This window comes from Amblyomma americanum, chromosome 2 (genome assembly GCF_052857255.1).
Source record: "Amblyomma americanum isolate KBUSLIRL-KWMA chromosome 2, ASM5285725v1, whole genome shotgun sequence".
Taxonomy (NCBI): Eukaryota; Metazoa; Arthropoda; class Arachnida; order Ixodida; family Ixodidae; genus Amblyomma; species Amblyomma americanum.
Window position 1 is genome coordinate 38,969,069 of NC_135498.1, and position 22,832 is coordinate 38,991,900.

At 46.0% G+C, this 22,832-nt stretch overlaps 1 protein-coding gene across 1 annotated transcript in view; it reads right to left on the bottom strand.

The window, feature by feature from the left end:
* Positions 1-21,521, bottom strand: part of LOC144119635 (uncharacterized) — a 30,130-nt gene extending 8,609 nt beyond the window's left edge. The window contains exons 1-10 of the mRNA XM_077652204.1: positions 21,334-21,521; positions 14,916-14,950; positions 13,306-13,477; positions 11,811-11,884; positions 9,383-9,554; positions 8,658-8,698; positions 6,594-6,765; positions 3,650-3,711; positions 2,874-3,060; positions 290-351 (exon numbers count right to left, since the gene is read on the bottom strand). Of these exons, the coding sequence (XP_077508330.1) occupies positions 290-351; positions 2,874-3,060; positions 3,650-3,711; positions 6,594-6,765; positions 8,658-8,698; positions 9,383-9,554; positions 11,811-11,884; positions 13,306-13,477; positions 14,916-14,937 (964 nt within the window). The 5' untranslated portion in view covers positions 14,938-14,950; positions 21,334-21,521. The remainder of the gene's footprint in view (positions 1-289; positions 352-2,873; positions 3,061-3,649; positions 3,712-6,593; positions 6,766-8,657; positions 8,699-9,382; positions 9,555-11,810; positions 11,885-13,305; positions 13,478-14,915; positions 14,951-21,333) is intronic.
* Between the last annotated feature and the right edge of the window lie 1,311 nt (positions 21,522-22,832).

The following is a 22,832-nucleotide window of genomic DNA, read 5'->3' on the forward strand; positions in this document are numbered from 1 at the left end:
AATAACAAATATACGTGAAGACATTAAGTTAATAAAGCGATATTTCTTAGGGCGAAACTGCTTCTCAAAATAGACGCAGGAAAAAAAAATTGCGGCTGGCTTGCCCTTCTTAACTTGCACCGAATTGCAGGTACTGAAGCTGCCGCAGTGAGGTGTTGCTCATCTGTACACATGCCGTATGTACGAAAACTTTCACGCGCTATGTACGATTACAAAGGAGATATCGCGATCATAAAAGAACAATGGAACAATTAGGATAACCCCTCGTACTCCAGTTTTTGTTTTTTACCTTCTTGTGCAGCTCCTTTCTCGTCCGCATTGGGTGACTTTTGCCGTGGTGAAATCTTCAGCCTGAAATGGCGGTAGATCATGTTTGAAATTAACTTTCCACTCCAAGCTATAGGCCATCTCTGGATCAGAAAGCGGGTTAAACTGGTGTTTAATCTTCCCTATAAACTGCAGTTCAGGCGAAGGACCACTGGGCTACGGACAAGGCGTCATTTGACGTCCCACTTCCACCTTGCCGGCAAGTTCCACCTCGCGCACATACCAAATCCGCTTACACTCACCTGTAAAGGTGACTGTAGGCGGTAGTCAACAGATTACGTAGCAGTAAACAGACTAGGCATGCTCGAGGCCTTTCCCCGTGTGCGGACTAGGGGCGTAGCTAACTGAGCGGAAGCAGCACCTCATGTGACGCCAGGGCAGCTGGCCAAAACCGCTCCGTGGTCCGTCGTCTCAATCCATCTTGGAAAGCAAAAGACCGAGTATTGATCTTTGCACACTCGTCATGAGGGCAATCAGAACGAGCTATTGCGAAAAGAGATGTGAGTGGTAATGTTTACATAATAACTATCGCAGATTTACTGAGGGTACATGAAAGTTGTCATTGATACAGCACTAGTCATTTTTCAGTGGAATCCGTCAAGATGAATTTATCAGTGATATTGTTCGAAATATTCGGAAGATGTGAAAACATTTTCCAGGTGCAGTTACCCGGGTTTTCGGAAATACACTGTAACTACACACCTTCTGGCCGTCAATTATATATGTACAGTTTTGAAGCGCGGTATTGATGTCCCATTCATTTGTGGTAAAAAGAAAAATATATCTGCGTACGTTTCCTCATGGTTTTTTCTACAGTGTTCGGCACTAGTAAATAGATATCACCGTAACCAAGGGTTCGGCTTTTCGGTTTAAGTTTTTTTTTAACAATTCGGAACTGTTCAAAACTATCCCCTCGCATCTTGCCCCTGGCTTTCATCCTTGGTTAATTGTAGACTTTATCCTGAGTGTAATTCGTACTCAACAGGCATCTAGATATGCCTTGCATGCCAAAAATTCAAACTTTTCCCGTTTTTTCATGAATTTCGACACCTGGATTCGGCGATCTTTTATCAGTTTTCTTCGGTTTAAACCGAAAATTTCAACCCCTATCGATAGCTTTCGAAATTTGGGCCCTCAATTTGTGGTAACCCAACACAGGATGACATTACGTAGGGAATTCAGCAGTAGCGTGGGAATTTTGCGCACTGTAATAATTAAGGTGCTCCTTAGTACTAGTGGCAACACCAGGAACTTCTTTGGCGAAGGAAAGGAAACAAAAAAATCAATTTTTTTATTTCCAGTACCAAACAAGAGCTGAAAATAGACTCCGGAGCAGATCCGTAAATGCTCTACGGCTCTGCTGCGGTGCTTTCTGCCGTATACCCCGCTGTAAAGAGGTCATAGAGCGATAGCTTTTGCTTCGTAACTGCCACTACAGAGCCCACTACTGCTGATGCCACCTGTATCACATGGCCACAGATGGCACATTTTTTCCACGTCCGTACATCAGCCTGCATGGTCATTATGACTTGTACAGAACGAAACAATACAGAAAATGTGGACGTGAGAGCCTTGATTCTTCAACATATCACTGGTATTGCCACATGAGTCTGACAATGGGATGCGTGATTACTTTTTGGAAACCAAACCGAATACCAATAACCTAGCTCTGTACGATTATTCGCTACTTGTGCGAATAATCGTACGAAACGATTATCCACGCAAAATACCAAAACACTAGCGGCAGCGCTATAATTCATAGAGTTAAAACTGCAGGTTTCGAAAGATGCAACGCTAATCTCCACTAGAAGACGCGCAACACGAAGTTAACATATAAACTTTGTGACCGTCATGTCATCCGCGTAGGAAAACTATATTTTGCTACAGGTCACGACGGCGAGCAAACTAGCGCCGCATCTCAGTATATGGGAGGGAAAATGCATAATGCGTGGCTTTCGATACCGGGCGTCAAGGCAGTTTCCTGAACCTGGCTGAATGCTTCCGAGTTGCCCAGTCTTGGAGGCCATGTGTATGAGCATTACGAAAGGCGCCGCAATATTGACCGCACCTTGGCTCTAAACACTTAACACTCTTTTTTACGCAGTGTAATCGCGGCAATGTTTTGTGCGGCGTCGAAATGCTCCCCGTTTTTAAGGCAATCGCAAAATAAAACTACGGCGTGTCCTATTCGAGCTATTTGGCTATTACTCGAAACATAATCGAAAATTTATATCATATTCGATCCGTATCGAATAATTTTGAACGTACACTGTTTGATTCGTTAATCTAATCAAATGCAGGATATTGGAGTCACTATTTTAAACTTTAGAATATTCGCACATCCCTACATAAGACTTGCGTGGCGTTTGCCCACGAAAAAGTGCGCGGCATAGATGTTGGTCTAAAACTCCCAAAGTTCGCCTATCATTACTCAAGACGTAAAGGGACTGAGGGAAATCAGGTGCTACGCGTTGAACTTCAGAATGTTGGTAGACACGAATAAGACCGCACCACGAACATCCGCAACAAAAAAGAGCGGCTCTCACCCTTTCGAACCGGGCAAGTCGAAGCGCCAGAAGATGTGGTCGAGGCTGTGCGCGTTGGCCACGTAGCAGGATGTGCACAGGTCGTAGTCAATGCACTGGTCGCACTTCCAGCGTGCTCCGACAATGCCCCGTTTGCCACAGCCGTCGCAGTTGATTCCGTGAAAAGTGACACCTGTTGGCCATGCCCCTCACGGTGTCACACTCGTCCAAATTGCAAACACGCTATGAACTAGGAGATGCACGTCCACAAGTATAGTAACCGACGGATACTGCAGACTTGCTCACCAGGACAACAATAAAGACATCGGGCAGCGTAGTGAGCAGCACGGCCACCCATTGTCGTTGTTCGCTGGGCTTTACTCAGCCAAGTATAACGATCACAATAACCCCTTTTTTACAACGGTCAATTCAACACGCGTACATTCTAAGTTTGTCCCTTCACAAAGCTTTAAAACTAACTCATTCACTCACTGCATCAATTTGTTAGAACAACGTGATGACTTCATTGCTCATTGTGCGTGTACTTTCTATACGGAATACGCAGTATGAGACACAAGCGAATCATCATTACTGATCACGTTACCAAAATACTACGTGATATAATTCCTGCCACTGATGTGGTTCTGGCTTTGGCCATCGAGCTTGGGCTCTTGACATGCACACTGATTTCGAAAGCACTGCCCGTGTAGTGATTTGGCCGGGGGCTAAGCAAACCGCGTGGCCGTGCGGCTGAAAGAAAAGATACTGGACCAAAAATTTGTCTTTTGGAATCTTACCGTTGTCCTTGATACTTCCGACTCGTACAGTGCCGCAATTTTTTCTTGAGGCCACCATTTCACTAGAACATAAAAAAGTCAGCCTGAAAACTTTTCCTCCACGCTAGATTGCTGTTCCCGCATCCCTGTCTGGTCCACATATAAACAAAAAAATTAGGGCATACAATTGAACTGATGGGGAGGAAATGCGAACGCATTTTTCTTTCACCCACCAAACCATTCCTGCTCTGATTTTATTCTACAGATTCTGATTCTGACTCGTCTTATTTCATTATGAATCATATTATAAGAATTATCAGAATAACAAACATGCATAAGGCTGCCTGGTCCACGTATTTCGTCATGCTGGCTACTGATGACGACCCGTGTTACGGCCTGTATTTGAAATACCTCAATACGTGGCTCGCGTTCAAGAACCAGATGAGCCTTTTTGTGGAGAAATACTCGTCCTTATCAGTTTTTCACGCCATGTTTGTTTTCCAGCAACTAGTGCAGGAATGTAAAGGCGTGTGAATCGCTGAATATGCAGATTATACGTATTCAAGGAAGGTTTCGACATTCCAGGTTGCTAAAAATCGAAACACACACACACACACACACACACACACACACACACACACACACACACACACACACACACACACACACACACACACACACACACACACACACACACACACACACACACACACACACACACACACACACACACACACACACACACACACACACACACACACACACACACACACACACACACACACACACACACACACACACACACACACACACACACACACACACACACACACACACACACACACACACACACACACACACACACACACACACACACACACACACACACACACACACACACACACACACACACACACACACACACACACACACACACACACACACACACACACACACACACACACACACACACACACACACACACACACACACACACACACACACACACACACACACACACACACACACACACACACACACACACACACACACACACACACACACACACACACACACACACACACACACACACACACACACACACACACACACACACACACACACACACACACACACACACACACACACACACACACACACACACACACACACACACACACACACACACACACACACACACACACACACACACACACACACACACACACACACACACACACACACACACACACACACACACACACACACACACACACACACACACACACACACACACACACACACACACACACACACACACACACACACACACACACACACACACACACACACACACACACACACACACACACACACACACACACACACACACACACACACACACACACACACACACACACACACACACACACACACACACACACACACACACACACACACACACACACACACACACACACACACACACACACACGCACGCACGCACGCACGCACGCACGCACGCACGCACGCACACACACACACACACACACACACACACACACACACACACACACACACACACGCACACATCAGTCTATCCTGTGGCTTTAAAAAAAATGAGGCACACTACATGGAACGCCGCCGGTTTGGAAGCACTTGCCAGCGGCACTAGCCATGAAGCTCACAGGACTGACGACGGCATTTCAGCGTAAGTACGCTAGCTTTGCGCGCTCGTACTTAGCTCTGGCATGCTTCAGCATTCGCACAACACCCGTTGGAATACCTTCCGTAGGTTCGCTTATGCAGTTACGGAACCACCATCCTCGCGTAATGATCACGTACGTCACCACGAACCTAAAGAAACCTTATCTGACTCGACGAACTGCATTACACTTCCTTGCGCGGCCCCTGATTTTTTTTCGTATACTCTTTCGCGATATCAGCGGCGCGCCAGTAAAGTACCAGTCATGAGCTTAAGCGAAGACAGTATTAAACAAGTCAGCAATAACATTTGACAAGCGACATCTCACTGACATATGTTGAGAGCGTTCTTTCATCCATAAGACTTACAAATTTGCAAGGTGTTACCGTCAGAACAATATGACCTCTATTTATACCTATGATGCGACGCATAAGCAGTGAGTGTGCTTGTCAGTAAGTTTTACATTATAAGCGAAAGTGTGAAATTGCGACAATAGTCGGCAGATTCTTATGCAGGAGCTGAGACAACTCTCCATTCCAAAGGAAGGGCTGCGCATGGGTTACTTCAATGTGCAATACTTCAGCGGCGCGCACAGTCAGAAATTTATGGGTATCGACTTAGAACTTGACATTCTTAGTCAAGATGCAAGATACAGGCACCATCTAAGGCTACATTTCATGATCAGCTTGTAGAGTTCCAACTGAATTTTCTTGCTTATCGTAGTCGCTTATCTCCTCTACGGCAACAATCAAGCTGACGACAGTTAATGCAGGGATGAGCGCGCACCGCATATCGAGACCAACAGACTGAAAGCACTTCTTAAATCTGGCCGAAAGCAGCGCCAAAGCTATTCACTGAATGTTGATTAAGACTCTCCTATTCTATGTTGTCGGTAACCTCCGAGGTTAGCGCGAATTATTCCTCCATCAAATTCGTTATTACTTTGTGTTGTACTCTAAACCCACTATACCTCGAGAGCAGTTTTTGAGGCTTTAAATGCCAGTACAAGAGTGAGATTCAGTTACGCTAAAGAACCAACGCGTATAACGTAGGTAAGCAATGTGAGTTAGCTCGTTAATGTTGGACTGCCGATTGTTTAAGCCACGTCGAGCTGGTGGAGATGGAGTAAACCGCGGAAGTGAATTTTGTCTTGAATGATGCTTGTGCTGTCGTTCTACAGATAGCGACGATGCATAGCTGCTAATTGCGCTCTCTGGCTTCTGTATCTGCAGCATGAACAAAACATGAACAGGGGCTTACGCAGTACCACCGGGTACGTCCACTCGCAGGAACTGGTGGTACAGGTTGTGTTTGCCCCCCACGTAGCAGGCCGTGCATAGGTCATAGTCAAAACACAATGCGCACTTCCAGCGCGTGCCCTCAATGCCACGTTGGTCACAGGCGTCGCAGTTGACTCCTAGGAATGTGACAGCTAGAAAACAGCCACGGTAAGTATTAAACGCTCATCTGAACACATTAGCGAGAAAAAAATTCCTTATCGCTTGAGGACCATGGTTCTCAATACCCGGTCTCGAATTCTTATTTAGACATTTCCATTGTGAATTTCGTTAGAGATGTGTGTAACTGGTTGCCATAGTTGATGGCAAACCGATCATAAGTGCGATGATTACTTACTGAGCAGCATAATAAGTGCAGGCATGCAGGATACGTACGCTTTAACTGAGCTTTTATGCGAAGTGGAAATGTTCTGCACAACTGGGACTAACGAATAAAAAAAAGAACACTCATCCATGCGCCAGAACTGAAATCCAAACTGTAGTCTTGGTATATAGCCTCCTTGTACAACCGGCAATGAAGATTATATTTTATTGAAATAAGTTTACGGAGTAACAAGGGGTACTTTGTAACTATTTAAGACATGCGAGAAATTGTCATGTGAATCACAGCGCCAAAAGAAAGGCTGAAGGCGCAGTTTCTACACATAAAGGATAACCTGGAGGTTTCCAACTACTCAAAGGGGCCCTGAAATGATTTCGATGGGCATATTCTAGTGCGACAGATCTGTAGAGGTGGTCTTTGTGAGTATTCGAGTCAAATTTGAAACGTCTGCGTGAACCTTATAATTCAGAAATAATATTTAAAAATCGCTGCTCGCAGTACCTCGCTACCGATTAGGGCGACACCTCACCGTGTGGCGTCCCCTACCCCGATGACGTCAGTGGGCAGACTGGGCAAGCCACAATTACGAACACGCCTATGCAGTATGCTTCATGTGATAAATATCGTAAATGCCAGTTGTACTCACTAGTGCACTTTTAATGGATATTATGATCCCGAACTAATAGATATAAGTAATAGATAATATTGAGTGGGTCCCGCGGGATCTGCTGACCTATCAAAGGCAGGCAGATTTAGCGACCCGCCTTGCGAATCCAAACTCATCACCGCCTCGGCTCCTTCATTTGGACAATTTTACCCTCCTTTCATCAAGAAAAGAACTCCTCCGGCGCCGCACACGTGCTCTCATCCCTCCGTGCGCGGTAACCCTCCCCCGCGGTCTTACCCGTGCAGAGGAGGTTGCGCTTAGGAGGATCCGGGTCGGGGTTGCCCTCACACAAGCCATCACTCGGAAGTGGCCTCAGTACCGAGAATTGTTTCCTCGGCCAGGGTATCCGGTATGTAAACACGAGGACATTGAGGCCGACATTCATCACTTACTGTGGGACTGCCCAGCTCTCAAGCCTACAAGGATCCGGTACCTGATGGTAGCAGGCCTTTCGCCAAGCAACCCTTCTTCATACATTGCCTGGACGCAGGGACCATACCATCGTTCTTTACTGGACTTCATAAAATCCGCTAACCTTTATCCATTCATTTAGATCATTCATCACACCTTCACCCATCATTGATGCCCTGGGGCAATAAATTTCGCTTTAAAAAAACAACAACTAATAGACGCCTGTCAGTTATGCTCATCCATGATTGTGTGCGAGTACGCGCATTTCTACTAGCCCACATTTGTTAACTTAAAGTAAATGTGTAAGTAAATGTGCTTGCGTACTTTTGAAACTGCCGTGGAGAATGTTCTATTTACTTGTTTTCTCTACTCTTTCTCATTTTTTTAAATCTGCAATTTTCTTTCAATGTTCGTTGAATCGCATATGTCATGTTGTAAAATTAAGTTTTTTTTCCCAATCTCTGCAAGCAGACTGTGTAGAACCTACAGGCCTGACCACGCCCCACATAAGTCTGTGTTTAGTTCTATAGTGAATCATTTGCGACCAAAGCAATGCTGCACAGCACATTCATGAGTTTGCGGAGCGTGCTCTCTTGATTACTGCGTGTTCTAGTTGAGATTCTTACCTTCAGCTCTTACTGTGCCTCGCCTGGGTGGCACCATTATCCTGGAATAAAGGGTAGTGCGTTTCTATAGATGACCCTGTACGCGTCATGTTTAGCCGCTTATGGCTACTGCAGCAGCGTATCACACATGTAACTCGCGCTACTATCACGCAAACAAGGCACCCAATCAATCACTTCAAAAGATGACCCTGAAAAGAGGCGCGTAGTTGTTTTGTCATGAATCAGGTGCATAGCGTTCTGATGACAGCGTGTAGAGACCATCAGCAGAGGGCTAATACCCAAGTGCGCCGAAAATTTCCTCTGATACTCTCTCAGCTATAAGCCATTGTCACCGACCAATGATCAGTACATAATGCGGGAGGTCAGAGGATTGTGAAATGCATAAGTTAATAAAAGAAATCATAACAGTGTAAAAAGTGTACATGTGACGCATTTTGGCGGCAGTATTAGGATGTCAAAATACGGTTCGCAATCTATAGTTGCCCTGACAACGGAAAGTTCACATAGCTTTCGCTAGAATAAAAAAGAAATATCAGATTTATAATTTTCATGCGATTCTTGAAGACTGAACAGGATGTCGACAGAGACTCTCTGTTTGACAAGTGATTTTACAACAAATAGTTAATCATTTCCTCTTTTGAACGCCAGACAAGTAAACACGTCAAAAGTCATTTTTAGTAGCGTATAGAGCAACCACAAATACGAAAACATAAACCAACACTCACGCTGTACCACCAGGCACTTTTATGCACAAGAAGGCATGGTCGAGGCTGTGCTTTCCTCCATGATGGCAGGTGGTGCAGAGGTCGTAGTTGAAACACGCTGCGCATTTCCAACGCGTTCCGACAATATCACGCTGTCCACAGGCGTCGCAGGAAACGCCTCTGAACATCACTCCTGTAAGATACCCATGAAAGCACAAAGAAAAGCCAAAATGAAACCGATGCGGGGATTAAGCGTTTGGCTTTGGTGCTCACTAATTTTAAACACGTCTTCACGACTTATAACGCACAGGCACCAGCTAGAAAGAAGAAAAAACTTCGATCGCATTAAATAACGAAGTTTCTTTTCTCTTGTGCGTAGAGCGTGTAGCGATACTATGAAAATAAAACGTCCTGGAGAAATCCTCTTAGTGAAAACAAGCACGCATCTCATAACGTCAATGGAGCAATCGCTGACTGAGAATTAAGAAAGCGTTTCTTTTCACATTTCTCATGCCTGAATTGTACTTGTGCAGCTTACGAGCGACGTATATATCGGGTGTCCCAGATAAAAGTATCCAATACCTTGGAATAGACGCAGTGCCATAAACGAGTTAAACCAATGGGGTGCCGCCGAAAGTCCCGTGGCCTAGTCGCCAGTACTTTTCGGTTCGTAAACGTAATTAGTATAGACAAGTTATCTAAACACAAGTGTCAGAAATAAAGTGTCAATGCTCAAGTTTTAGATCGCCTAGAAAAACAGCCGGCGGAAATGTTTTCACCAATGTTCCATTTACACAACTTTTTTCCCTTTTTAAAAGAAAGCCCGCAAAATACAAAAGCTACCTCGTGACAGCGGTGCTACTTCAACTTCCCAAAACGCGTCCTAGAGAACAAAAACCGTGTTTACCCGGAGCGCTGTTCTCAAAGGCGCTTTGAGGATGCAACGGGCGAGAGATGCATGCCAACAGCTGTCACATGGTAGCTTTCGTACTTCGAGCCCTTTCTCTTAAGGTTGCTAAACGAGGCTTCATTAATGGGAATTTCTTGGAAGCATTTCAGCAAGGTGTTTTTTCGAGACGATCTACAACTTCTGAAGACATTCTAATCCTGAAGTCAGTAATAAAGTAGGTACCTAATGGTTAGTTACAAATTAATCAAGCTTTGAGAATGAAAAAAAAAACTGCTCACTAAGCGATGCGTCTTTCAACAGCGCTCACTGAGGTTCACTCGGCTAGGACACTTATCTTTTTTTTAGTGCCTTCATTCCTTTTAGCTTATACACGATCGATATATCGTGTGTTTTTAACTTTTTCTGTGTGTGATGAGGCTTCAAAAGAAACAACAAGTTTTCGTGCTCGCATGATTAAAAATTAGATGTTACTGCCAAGTAGGGTCCTTGAGATAGTGGCTGTGACTTTTCTGTTCGTCGTGGATTTGCACATTTCTCAAGGCGTTTTAACGCAGGCGAGATAACTGCCCAGCCAGAAAATTCATGGCTCCATTTGCACAAAATAACCTCCTGATAAATTAAGTGACACTCTCTGCACATCACGTTTGGTATTTGGCATTGCTGAGACGTTATATTTTAAAGTTTTAGTTAGCAGACAAGACTTGAGCTGCTCGTAACTACTAAATCTAAAACTACTTAATCGTGCTACAAAGCAGGACCGACCCGTAGCCTACAACCACGAAGTTCTTGTCACAAGCCTTTAATAGAGAGGTTATACATAACACTTTGGCACAGTATACGTTTTAGCTTTTGTGGCTATAGTTTTACAGAAACTTTGTAATTTAAAAAAAATTGTTCACGGAATACATTTGTTTTTTTGCACAGCACGCAGACTTCGCCTTCCGAAGTCATTCTTCCCAATTCATGAAAGGGGCGGTGGTGGTGGTGGAAACTTTATTACACACAGGGGAGTTTAGGTGAAAGCGGCAGGCATCTATAGTTTCAAGAGAAGCGCAGTCTATCGCGAAACGTGGTGGTGGTAAAGCTTTATTGGATGCACTGGGACAGGTGTTAGAGGGGAGGGTAACATGTTTGCGTTGTCTGTTTTTGCACGCATACTTACTGTGCACAGGCGTGAACCTTATTTTGAACTTCAAGGAATTAAATGGCGATCGTTGCGCTGGTACCCGAAGGAATAGAAACGTTTTCAAAATACTGTAACTCAACCTTCCATCATGCCTATTTTTAGTGCGAAGAAAAAGTTATGAACTCAATTGAATATAGAGCCGCAACAACTCAATGACTCTCCTAGTACTTTTCGATGAAATGGTTCATTTGCCTGTAATTGCGCAACCTCGACTGACATAGAAAGGTGTATCATGTCCTTATCACCTCTGCATAAGATAACATGTAATGTAAAGTGTTTGGTACATTCTAAAGTTTTAACGACACAGCGTATGTTTATGGGCATGCAGAAATACACGACACGGCTTTCGATACCTCTTGCAATATCGTCTGCAGGGTTGACTGTCACAAGAAAATCTTCCGATCCATGTCTCGCAGCAACCTTTATTCTGAAAGTTAAAAAAAACCTGTCTTTATTACACGTTTTCATTTTCGCCATGAAGTACTGGGCATTCATTGAAACAATAAATCATACAAAAATAACCGCTAGAAATCGACAGAGGAGAGGAGAGGTTGCCCCTTTTTTTAATTGCCCAAAATAGATATCAACTCCGTGATGCCTGCCGTGGTGGCTCATTGGTTAAGGTACTAGCCTACTGAGCTGGAGTTCCCGGGTTCGAGCCCAGCCGCGGCATACGCGTTTCGATGAAGGCGAAACGCACAAGGTGCCCGTGTGCTGTGCGATGTCAGTGCAAGTTAAAGACCCCCAGGTGGTCGAAATTATTCCGGAGACCTCCACTGCGGCACCACTTTCTTCATTTTTTCTTGCACTCCGGGCTTTATCCCTTCCCTTACGGCGCGGTTAGGGTGTCCATCGAGATATGTGAGACAGTTACTGTGTCATTTCCTTTCTTCAAAACAAGTTTTCCATTTTTCCAAAATACGTACCTATTGGCTCAGTGGTTATGGCGCTCGGTTATATATATAATTATATAATTGTTTTTTTTTGGGGGGGGGGAAGGAAATAGCGCAGTATCTGTCTCATATATCGTTGGACACCTGAACCGCGCCGTAAGGGATGGGCAAAGGAGGGAGTGAAAGAAGAAAGGAAGAGAGAGGTGCCGTAGTGGAGGGCTCCGGAATAATTTCGACCACCTGGGGATCTTTAACGTGCACTGACATCGCACAGCACATGGGCGCCTTAGCGTTTTTCCTCCATAAAAACGCAGCCGCCTCGGTCGGGTTCGAACCCGGGAACTCCGGATCAGTAGACATCGATAGACACGCCGCGGTGGCTCAGTGGTTACGGCGCTCGGTTACTGATCCGGAGTTACCGGGTTCGAACCCGACCGCAGCGGCTGCGTTTTCATGGAGGCAAAACGCTAAGGTGCCCGTGTGCTGTGCGATGTCAGTGCACGTTAAAGATCCCCATGTGGACGAAATTATTCCGGAGTCCTCCACTACGGCACCTCTTTCTTCCTTTCTTCTTTCACTCCCTCCTTTATCCCTTGCGTTGCGGCGCCGTTCGGGTGTCCAGCGATATATGAGACAGATACTGCGCCAATTTCCTTTCCCCAAAAACCAATTATTATTATTATGGCTAACTAATGTTCGCTGGAATTTTTCACTAATCCTGATTATTGCATGAAAACATGTAACTTGCAGAAGCCGCAACTGCGTTCTCATCAAGAAAACTACATTCTCTTTATCCAGTAAGAATCTGATATATAGTATGACTGTGAGCGCGCGCATCTCACAAAATATCAAGCGTCGCTTTTTACATATTGAAAGAAGCAGCATACTCAGGCAGAAGTTTCGCCATTGTTTGCACCCGACGAAGTCCTCGAGACAAGTCTACTAACGTTCTCACCCTGGGCGTCCCGGACCATCGAAGCTCACAAAGGCGTGCTGAGGACTGTGCTTTCCGCTCATGTAGCACTTGGTGCAGAGGTCGTAGTCTTGACAAACGGCGCACTTCCAGCGGGTGCCGATGAGGGGAAGCTCGTTGCACCCGTTGCAATAGATGTTGCTGAACATGGATACTGCGTTGGCATAAAGGGTATCAGAGATGTCACCATACGCACTCCGCACACCAAATTTGGATCACTGTGTAAGCTCAAAATCCATGAAAAAAATAATGGTGTCACCTTAGCAACTTTTATGTGTGAATGCGAGAGCAAGTGTAACTGGCTCGCTGGGTCAGCGGACACCTCAATCGCACTGTGAGTTGGCGGAGGCATCCACCTCCAAATAAAGGCGCCTTTCCGATTCTCAAAACCAGCGAAAAGTTTAGGTTCCGATGATGTTAAGGAAAAGAAAGGCGCATAACTGGCTCCCTGGGTGAGTGGACACCTCAATCGCGTTTTTAGGTACGTGGAGTTGGGGATGCCGGTGGCCTATTGCTCCAGGAGTGGTGATTACGTCATTTGCATACCGTGCTCCGCTCGCAGGTTTCTGATGACGACGGGATTTTCCCACAATGAGCCAAGCAATGCTCTCGCATTAAAAGGACGTCGACAAAGGAAGAAACACGTGCATATATGTCGGGTGCCAGTTGTGGCTCGCAGGCCGAGCACAGACTCTTCAAGAGGTGTGTGGGTATCACTGGATGCAGCTGAAAGAAGCTGCTTGTGCAGTTCAAAGAGGGATGAAGACGGGGCAAGGGAGCATCATGGCATAAAGATAGAGTTGGCGCTACATGAGGACAAAAGAGCTGGTGCCGCGGGTGAGTTGCCGGCCACTGTTCTGCGGGTGCTGCTGGCCCTATAGTGACGCCTCTTAGGTCAAGACCGCGATAAGAGTCGGCCGCACAGAAAACAAACTGCTGTAAAAAAAACTGTACTCGAACTTAACGGGCTTGTTGGTTGATCCCTGCAATGAGCTGAAACTGCGGTAAAAGGAAAGAATCTACCGCGTTTTTCTGGTGGATAACTGCTGCCAGTGGTCTGATGTTCGGTGCAGCTTTAACAGAGAGAACAGCGGGTGCGCACTGCTTAGGTGGAAAGGACGTGCAAGGATGACGTTAAAAACAGAGAAGAGAAAAGGTGAGCGCTCGGGAATCCGGGTTCAACGGCGCAGGCGGCTTTCGTACGACTTTCTCACGACTTTGCAGCCCGCACTCCGGAGGACGGTCTGTCCGAATGCTCACACGCGATAAGTCATGGTAGCCACGATGATAGCTACAGCAAAAAGGAACGCGGCTGCCCGCGGTCACTCTCCCCGAACTTCTATGCTTCTGGGACAAGCATGCGAACTTAACTTTATGATACGTGCACGCCATTTCGTCATGCACTCTGTGCTCTCTCGGCGGCAAATCAAAGGAGATGTAAAGCCTTTCTCTCGTGCCGCTAACCACCCATCCAGCAAATTGCCTTGTAAGAGCAGCTCCCAAAAACCTTACAAATACTGAGCATTAACTAAATGTTTACGATATACCAAACAGTTAGAAAGTTTCCTAGAGCATGGGCAGAGTGTACTCACTTCGCTTCTCTTGGCTAGCCATATCAAGTGGAACGCTGAAAGAGAAATGAGTCAAGTTATTTCTGCCGTTATTTGGTTGCAATAAAAGATAACACTAACATTTATGTGTGATATTAGTCGGCCCATGCTCAACCCACAGTAAACTTTTAACGTAAATTTGTTTGCCTATTTTGCCAGCACATTGCCATTTGATGTTATCTTATTTATGTTTTTTTGTTGATGAACCATTAACATTTTTCATGCAACAGTAATGGCCCCCCGTTTACTTGGATTTCTCACTATTTCTCTTTGTTTGAAATCATCACAGGCTTTTACTGCCGTTCTGGGCTAATCCATTCCAACACCATTCGCAAGCTGCGGCGAACCTGAGGCTGAACATGAAGCCAAATCATATGAAAAATTCCGAAATTTTCTACCTCACTTACATCTAACAGAAAAATGCCTACCCACACCATAGCCACGATCGCGATTCCAACCAGCACCAGCTCGAACCAAAAACCTTCATTCCTCAACGCGTCAAACAACTTGGTCATCGCCGTAGCCTATCGCGCTACGTACGTATTTGAATCGTCGCCGCCTTTCATCCGTTAGTTCAGATGCTCTGCAGCTGTGGAGTGCCACAGTGGCTGTGTAATGGAGCCAGATGAGTCAAAATATAGAAAGGCTCGCCAATGTTGCCAACGGGAGCCTATAGCGCATCCAAGAGACTGGAGAAGAGCGGGCTAGCGCTATGGCGCGTCAAACAGCAAGAGGAGCTAGCTGGTCGGTACCTAACAGGAAACAGTCACTGAAAGCTGCGACTGACAAAGTTTCGTAAGCAGCGAGGGACGCCGAGGCGCTGTGTAATTGAAAGGGGTGAAAGGGAGGTGGCTGAAGGCGGAGGTTCGTTAGCCACGAAAGCAATCGGGGAGAACATGCGTGTATCCCAGGTCGGACATTACAAACGGCAGCGACACCTTCACCTGCCAACAGTCCTGACCAAATGCCTTAGTGGGCCTGCAGTCTATTACCCATAATGGAATTGGCTACGCCTTTCCTGTAGTGAATTTCATGCTTACACCTACTCTCGACGAAGATATGGAATATAACTTTTTTAATTGATCTAAAAGAGAATTTTGTGAAAAACAAAGCTTCCCACATTTAACTGCTTTGAAAATGATTGGCGAAGGTATGATTACCGCATTGAATTCCAAAGAAATATCCTCAGAGCCAACGCACCTCTCAAACCACAACCAACGCGCTGACAACAACGACGCTGAGTTTACAGTTATTTGGGCCCGAGTTCCGGAAGTCATTGTTAAGCCCAGTTTGGTTTCCAATTCATATTTATAAGGTTCACCATCGCTGTGCCTGTCATAATCATAAGAATGTTCGAAGATGAATCTCTCATTTATACTGCTGTCAAGTTCATTACAGGATAAGATTAAACTCCCATTTACAGTCGTGGTCAAAAACCGGAGGTATAAATAAATTTGGGGGATAACGCCCGCATCTGTAAGTAGAAGAAAAAAAAGCCATTTAAAGTGACGCATAGTTCAGTACGAGACGACGTAGAAAGTCCCATTCGTATAAATGGGTGAGGGGTTACGATCATATGCGCATTATATTGTATGTTGGTGTTACCGAAATATTCAGGTATTTTAAGGTAGGACTGATAGGCAGGAGACAAGCGGGAACGCCTCCGCATGCCTCCGCAAGAAAATTAGTTTTCTCACACACGACCAATCAGGAGACGAGAATAATCTGTAATTCGTATCTAGGTTAGCTCACTCAGCAATTCGTAGAAATTCACAGTGAAGAGTTCCGTTTTATTATTCTGTACACAGGAACGAGCCAAGAATGGGCATGGGAATGATTATGCGTCCGAAGAGAAGCACTCAGGAGAAACATGGAAAGCGTGAATTCTTACTGGTAGTTGCAGAGGAGTTTCTGATGGCAGATTAAAAAGTTTCCTTATAAACTGGTTGGACAGGCATTTGTACGATGTCGTTGAAACTGCTCCACGTAGAGCTTCAGACATTCCCGATCTACTGGCGCGATTACTTCATATATTCTTTTTACGTTATTTGTCCCGCATTATATCTACAAACGCACGTACGTCACACGACTGTATTACTACTCCGCCTGAACAAAACATGCCAGACCTATCAGCGTATTTATCATTCCTGGAATTTGCTCTCTTGCCGACAGCAAAACAAGTATAAACGAGCTGGAGCACGGCTATGTGACCACTGAGTCACAGGTGGTTTTTCCGATGAAAGAGGCATTTATTTTATATTTTTTTCACTAAGCTTGCAACACAGTATTGATACTAAGCATTTCACTGCTGGTGTTCGAGATTTCTTTATGTCATAAACAGCCTTCATATCTTCTCTATTTCCTTTGGCTATACATGAAACATTCATTTTTTTCACGGTGTTTTATATTTATAAAACAGGTATAATTATTTTGTTCAGCTGTTTCATATTTACGGTTTTGACCCAGAAATTATAATACCATCTAAAACACATTGTGAGGAGAACTTTAGTTGGAACAACAATTCAATGTCAACAATGAAACATATAACATTATTTGTTAATTTTTAACGTTAAGTACCTAACATCAAGAACACATCATTAGCACAGTTTATACTTTGAGTGTTAAGCTAACGGTTATAGCTTAACACGTTCACTGCGTCGTGGCCCACCGGTGGGTCACGCAACGCAGTCCAGCCGTGGTGGCGCAAACAACGAGGCGTTTCTTGCAGTGCGGCGACGATATGCTTCCACAAATGCGTGAAAATGCGTTTCCACTATCATATCACAGATGGCGGTAGAGATATAAAGCGCGCCTGTATTTATTGACATTGGCGCTTGCAATGGGTCTGATGATAAAGCTGACGGCTATCAGGAAACAGCGCAGAAAATGTTCCAGCTACCCGCGCCAGCCTTTTGTTCGGGCGCTTTGCACATGCGCAACGTACTTTTGAAAAGCGCTCACAATGTGTGCAAGAGCTCAGCTGAAGAATTAGTCTGTCCTATTCGCAATAACTTGGCTCACTCTCAGTGCCAAGCCTCGTGGTCCTCATCCTTGTGATTTCCATTTTTTACGAGCATTCAAAAATCGTGATGGACTGTCAAAAATTCGACGGAGGTACAGAAAACCAGAAGAAAAGACCCTGCGGTGGAAGCAGATCCGCCGGGACACACGGCAGCCCAAATACGTTGCCATTCACTTCGTGCGGCACAACTTCTGCTCCAGCGAACGTTGAGTGTCCAAGCAGCGACGATGACAGCCTCGAAGAGTTATTGGAAAGTTCTTCTGAACTGTGGGATGGTGAGTCAAGCTATTGCGGCGAAGCGGTATCTGAGGATTCAGAAAATGGTGATGTTCAGGCTGCATTACCTACCGAAAGTTGGAATGCGATAACGACTAGAGTTAGAGCGATATCGTATTCGAGCCCTCCTGTGCTAATCAGCCTCCCGACTGGCAACGATGCTCTCAGCTTGTTTTCTCTTTTTTTGACTGATGACATTTGGGACATGATGGTTCATGAGACAAACAGGTATGGGAAACAGTACATAGACTCGAACGTCCTACAAGAGAAATCGCGTGTGAAGAAATGGACTGAGACAAACGTGCAAGAAATTAAAGTGTTCGTTGGTGTACTGATCTGCATGGGTCTAGTGAGGCTTCCTAATCTGCAGCACTAGTGGGCAAGAAGCGATATCTACGGCGTAAACTGTATTCGACAGAACATGGCCCGCGACCGGTTTCTGCTGCTACTAAGGTTCTGGCATTTCGCAGATAACGAGGAACCGAGCGCACAGCAGGATCGTCTCTATCGTATTCGACCCTTGATGGAAAAAATGAATCGCAATTTCTGCTCAGTGTTGGAGCCAGGCAAAGAGATTGTCATTGACGAAACGATGATTCCGTGGCGTGGGCGCCTCGCCTTTAGGCAATACATCCCTGGTAAAGCCCACAAATATGGAGTCAAGCTATACAAGGCCTGCACGAAGGAGGGCTATACATTGAAAGTGCAGATATATGCCGGAAAATCTGGCGCCATAGCGGGCATGGGGCATGCCGAAGAAGTAGTAGTAAATTTGATGGCTGGCTTCACCGGCTGCGGTCGCACACTTTTCGTCGACAACTTCTACGCGAGCATGCCGCTTGCGTCACGCCTGTTGAAAGATGATACATTTTTATGTGGCACTCTCCGATCGAACCGAAAGGGGCTTCCGAAAGAAGTTACACAAGCTAGAGTTAAAAAAGGCGAAGTCGTTGGTCTTGAATCCCACAACGGCGTAAAGGTGCTGAAGTGGTTGGATAAACGGCCCGTTCTCATGATCACAACGGTTGCTGAGCATGACGCCAGCCTTGTTGATACCGGAAAAAAAACGAGAAAGGGTGAGCCGATCATGAAACCGCGCACAGTCCTCGACTACAACGTGGCGAAAAAGGGCGTAGACTACAGTGACCAAATGACGTCCTACTACTCCTGCCTACGGAAAGGGCTCAAGTGGTATAGGAAAGCTGCGGTGGAGCTCATCGTTGGAACTGCAGTTGTGAACGCATGGGTTGTCCGTTCAATGGTGGACGGTAAAAAGTCGCCAATCATCGAATTCCGCGAGGAGTTGGCACGCGCACTCTTCGACACAGCTCAGATTGAGACCGAAAGGACACGCGGAACAAAGCGCGCCCATACGCTGGAAAAGGCCGATGGACCTGCACGGTCTGTCCGAAGGAGATGTACTGGATGCTACGCATCGCTCAGAGCTCGCAGAAGTCCAGAGCAGGCAAAGGTAATGGCGAAGAAAGTTGTTACATTCTGCGCAAATTGCGCGGGAAGGCCATTTATGTGTTTGCCATGTTTCAATCTTCTGCACGAGTAGAACTCCTGAACATAGACTACGTTTTTGACATCGTTAGCTGGTGGCACGTAAGACGTTTAGTTGCAAATGCTGTGATTTGAACTGTTTTTTTTTCTTACGAAAATTATTCTGGAAGTACTTGAATAAAATGTCGAGTTTGAGGTCTTGTTCTTGAGTATTGGTGCTTAGTGAATGCTGAAACGCAGGGTCACGTGACGTTGCCCCACAAAGGGGAGCTGGTCGGTGGGTAGGTAACGTAGCAGGCAACGGCTTCAAAACGCAAACTCTATATTGTGAAAACTAGTGCATGCCCAGGAAAAGAAAGAAGAATCGAGGGTGCGAGAGCAACAAGCGCCTCTGGCATTTGTGCGGACCAGAACGACCGAAACTCTTGGCCGCGCTCTAGTTGCATAAAGCAGAAATATGGTAGACAGAAAGGGCGCCGCTTTTCAAGGACATCCTTGAGAACGCGCTTCAGTCGCGTTCACTGGGGATGAAGCGAGCAGAGTCGCGGTAATAAATGACTAGATAAATTCTCCAGATGCCGTATGCTACAAGAAGCCATTATCCATTTTGTTTCTATGATCCATTTGGTCCTTTACGTCAGGTCATTATTGTTCGATGACGTAGCCGTGCCGTTCAAACGTCCGTGGGAAGCCACCTGACTATTGGCTCATTGGCGACCGGACCTCACTATTGGATGCACATTGCAGCCCATATTGAACCACAGCGCGCAACGAATGGCGAAGGCTATCGTCAACGCGGGTATCTGCTGCTTTTCAGTTCTTTGATTGATCGACTGCTGCTTTCGTCTGATGATTCAGTCAGGCTTACGTCACGCGAAATGGAGCGGAAAATGGACAATGGATTCTTATAAAATGCGGCCCCAGGGGAAGCAACTTCCTGGAAATGCACGGGCCAAGGGAATTACGTGATGATTTTCTGCGCTAGCATACATGATTGAAGTAGCCCGCGCAAGCTGCAACCGAAAATGCCAGTAGAGCCATCTTTCAGCAGGCGGAAAAAGCAGCCTCAGAAATGTGCCCCACCGGTGGGCCACGACGCACCCGCGGAAAGCATCGGGTGACCCACCGGTGGGCCACGACGCACAGATATCAAAACTATGATAAGGGGCTACGCAGTGAACGTGTTAAAATACAACGTTATTTTTTTAATTTCTAACATTAAAATAACATCGCAGCGTAGCATGTAGCGTTACTGCAACTCACAGAACGAACTTACATCAGTATATTACATTATTTTAATGCTGAGTGCTGCCTGGTAGCCTAGTCTTAATTCTTCAATTTGAAACAAAATTTCTGTTGTAGTCGCCCTCTGAGGAAATTTAGGTGTAGGAAGAGTTCGATGTCACCGCGAAAATCCAGTCGAGTGCAGCCTCACATTACTAAACCTTCATGCTGGGAACCTTTTGACGGCCGCAGTGCCACAACTAGTGTACGCTGCCCAATCAGTCTGGCATTCTAGTGTGAGTTTACCGCAAGCACACACACAAAAGTAAAGATTGTCTCAGAGCATGCTTAAGTATACGGTCATCCGCTTACCATTTCAGTGAGCTGTGTTTTGCTTCGCTGCTTCTACCTGCTTCTACGTGGCTTTGTACCCCTTGTCACAGCTTCGGCTGCTGCTGCTACTGCCTGCTGATATAAACAACAGCGCGCAAAATACAGCTTTCTTTTGTTGCCGCCGCCGCGGCCACTCCCAAGCGTCGTCTGTGCAGTTCTCTTATCGTGCACGGTTACACCGGGGGGCGCGCCGACAGGGAAGTGACTGACGTAAAGCGAGTATCAGCTATATCCTGTTTTCATGTGTTTTTGTTGTAGCAGCGTTTTTTTATGCACGTTGCTCAACTATGGTGTAATACTCGCCCTAACACTACCGACGCACTGCACTGCAGGCTGCGAGTCACGCGGGCCGTGACGTCGATGACGACGAGAGAGTAAGAGACGCTGCAGAGGCTGGCCGATCGAGCATTGCTCGAAAGACGACACCTCGCGGCTGATGCATCGCGCTGGCGGCGCTGGGAACTGGACTGAAATAGTAAACGTTATTCGACTACTGATTCGGAGTTCCCGGATTCGAACCCGACCGCGGCGGCTGTGTTTTTATGGAGGAAAAACGCTAAGGCGCCCGTGTGCTGTGCGATGTCAGTGCACGTTAAACATCCCCAGGTGGTCGAAATTATTCCGGAGCCCTCCACTACGGCACCACTTTCTTCCTTTCTTCTTTCACTCCCTCCTTTATCCCTTCCCTTGCGGCGCGGTTCGGGTGTCCAACGATGTACGAGACAGATACTGCGTCATTTCCTTTCCCCAAAAATCAATTATTATTGTTTTGTACCTGGACCCAAGACGTGTCGGGTGTTTTCGTTTGAACGTCTCATGCACGGTAACTTTATACATGGCGGCCGCGGTGGCGTTCGAAGCCATGCTCCCGATGAGACTCGTGCGTACAACTGTTCCTCAGCGGGCTTCGCGGCGAGACTGCTCATGACTCGAAAACTCTCGACGCAACGTTTAAGTGATGGCCACTGACTTGCGCGTCCGAAGCTCAATTCATCCGGAGGCATTCACTGAAAGCTGAATGTCGCCATCTCAGACTGCAGCGTGTGCCCTCCTTCAGTGCCGCTTTCGGGGCTATTTAGTGCGCTGCCGCCATGTGTTGTATATGTGCACGCAGCGCGTAGACACAACAGCCAACATGTTTGGCGTATATGTGCAAAGGACACTTGTTTTTCTTCCTTTACCTTTAAGCGCCATCAGCTCATACCGCACTGGCTGGCGTCTTAATTTAACAAGAAGTGATGGAGAAAACTAGAACAAGGCCAATTGAAAGAGGCGGCGAATGGGAAAACCTAACCCAATAACATCAGCCGGGGTAGCATGCGAATGAAGTACAGTGGAAGTGTGCGGATAATATTAAAATAATGTTTATGCACATATTCGTTGTCCTTAAACCTATACCACTGTGTGTCTTATACTCTGCCTTCAACACATAGCTGCTTTTTAACCTTCGCTATGAATTCAAACTATTGATCAAAATA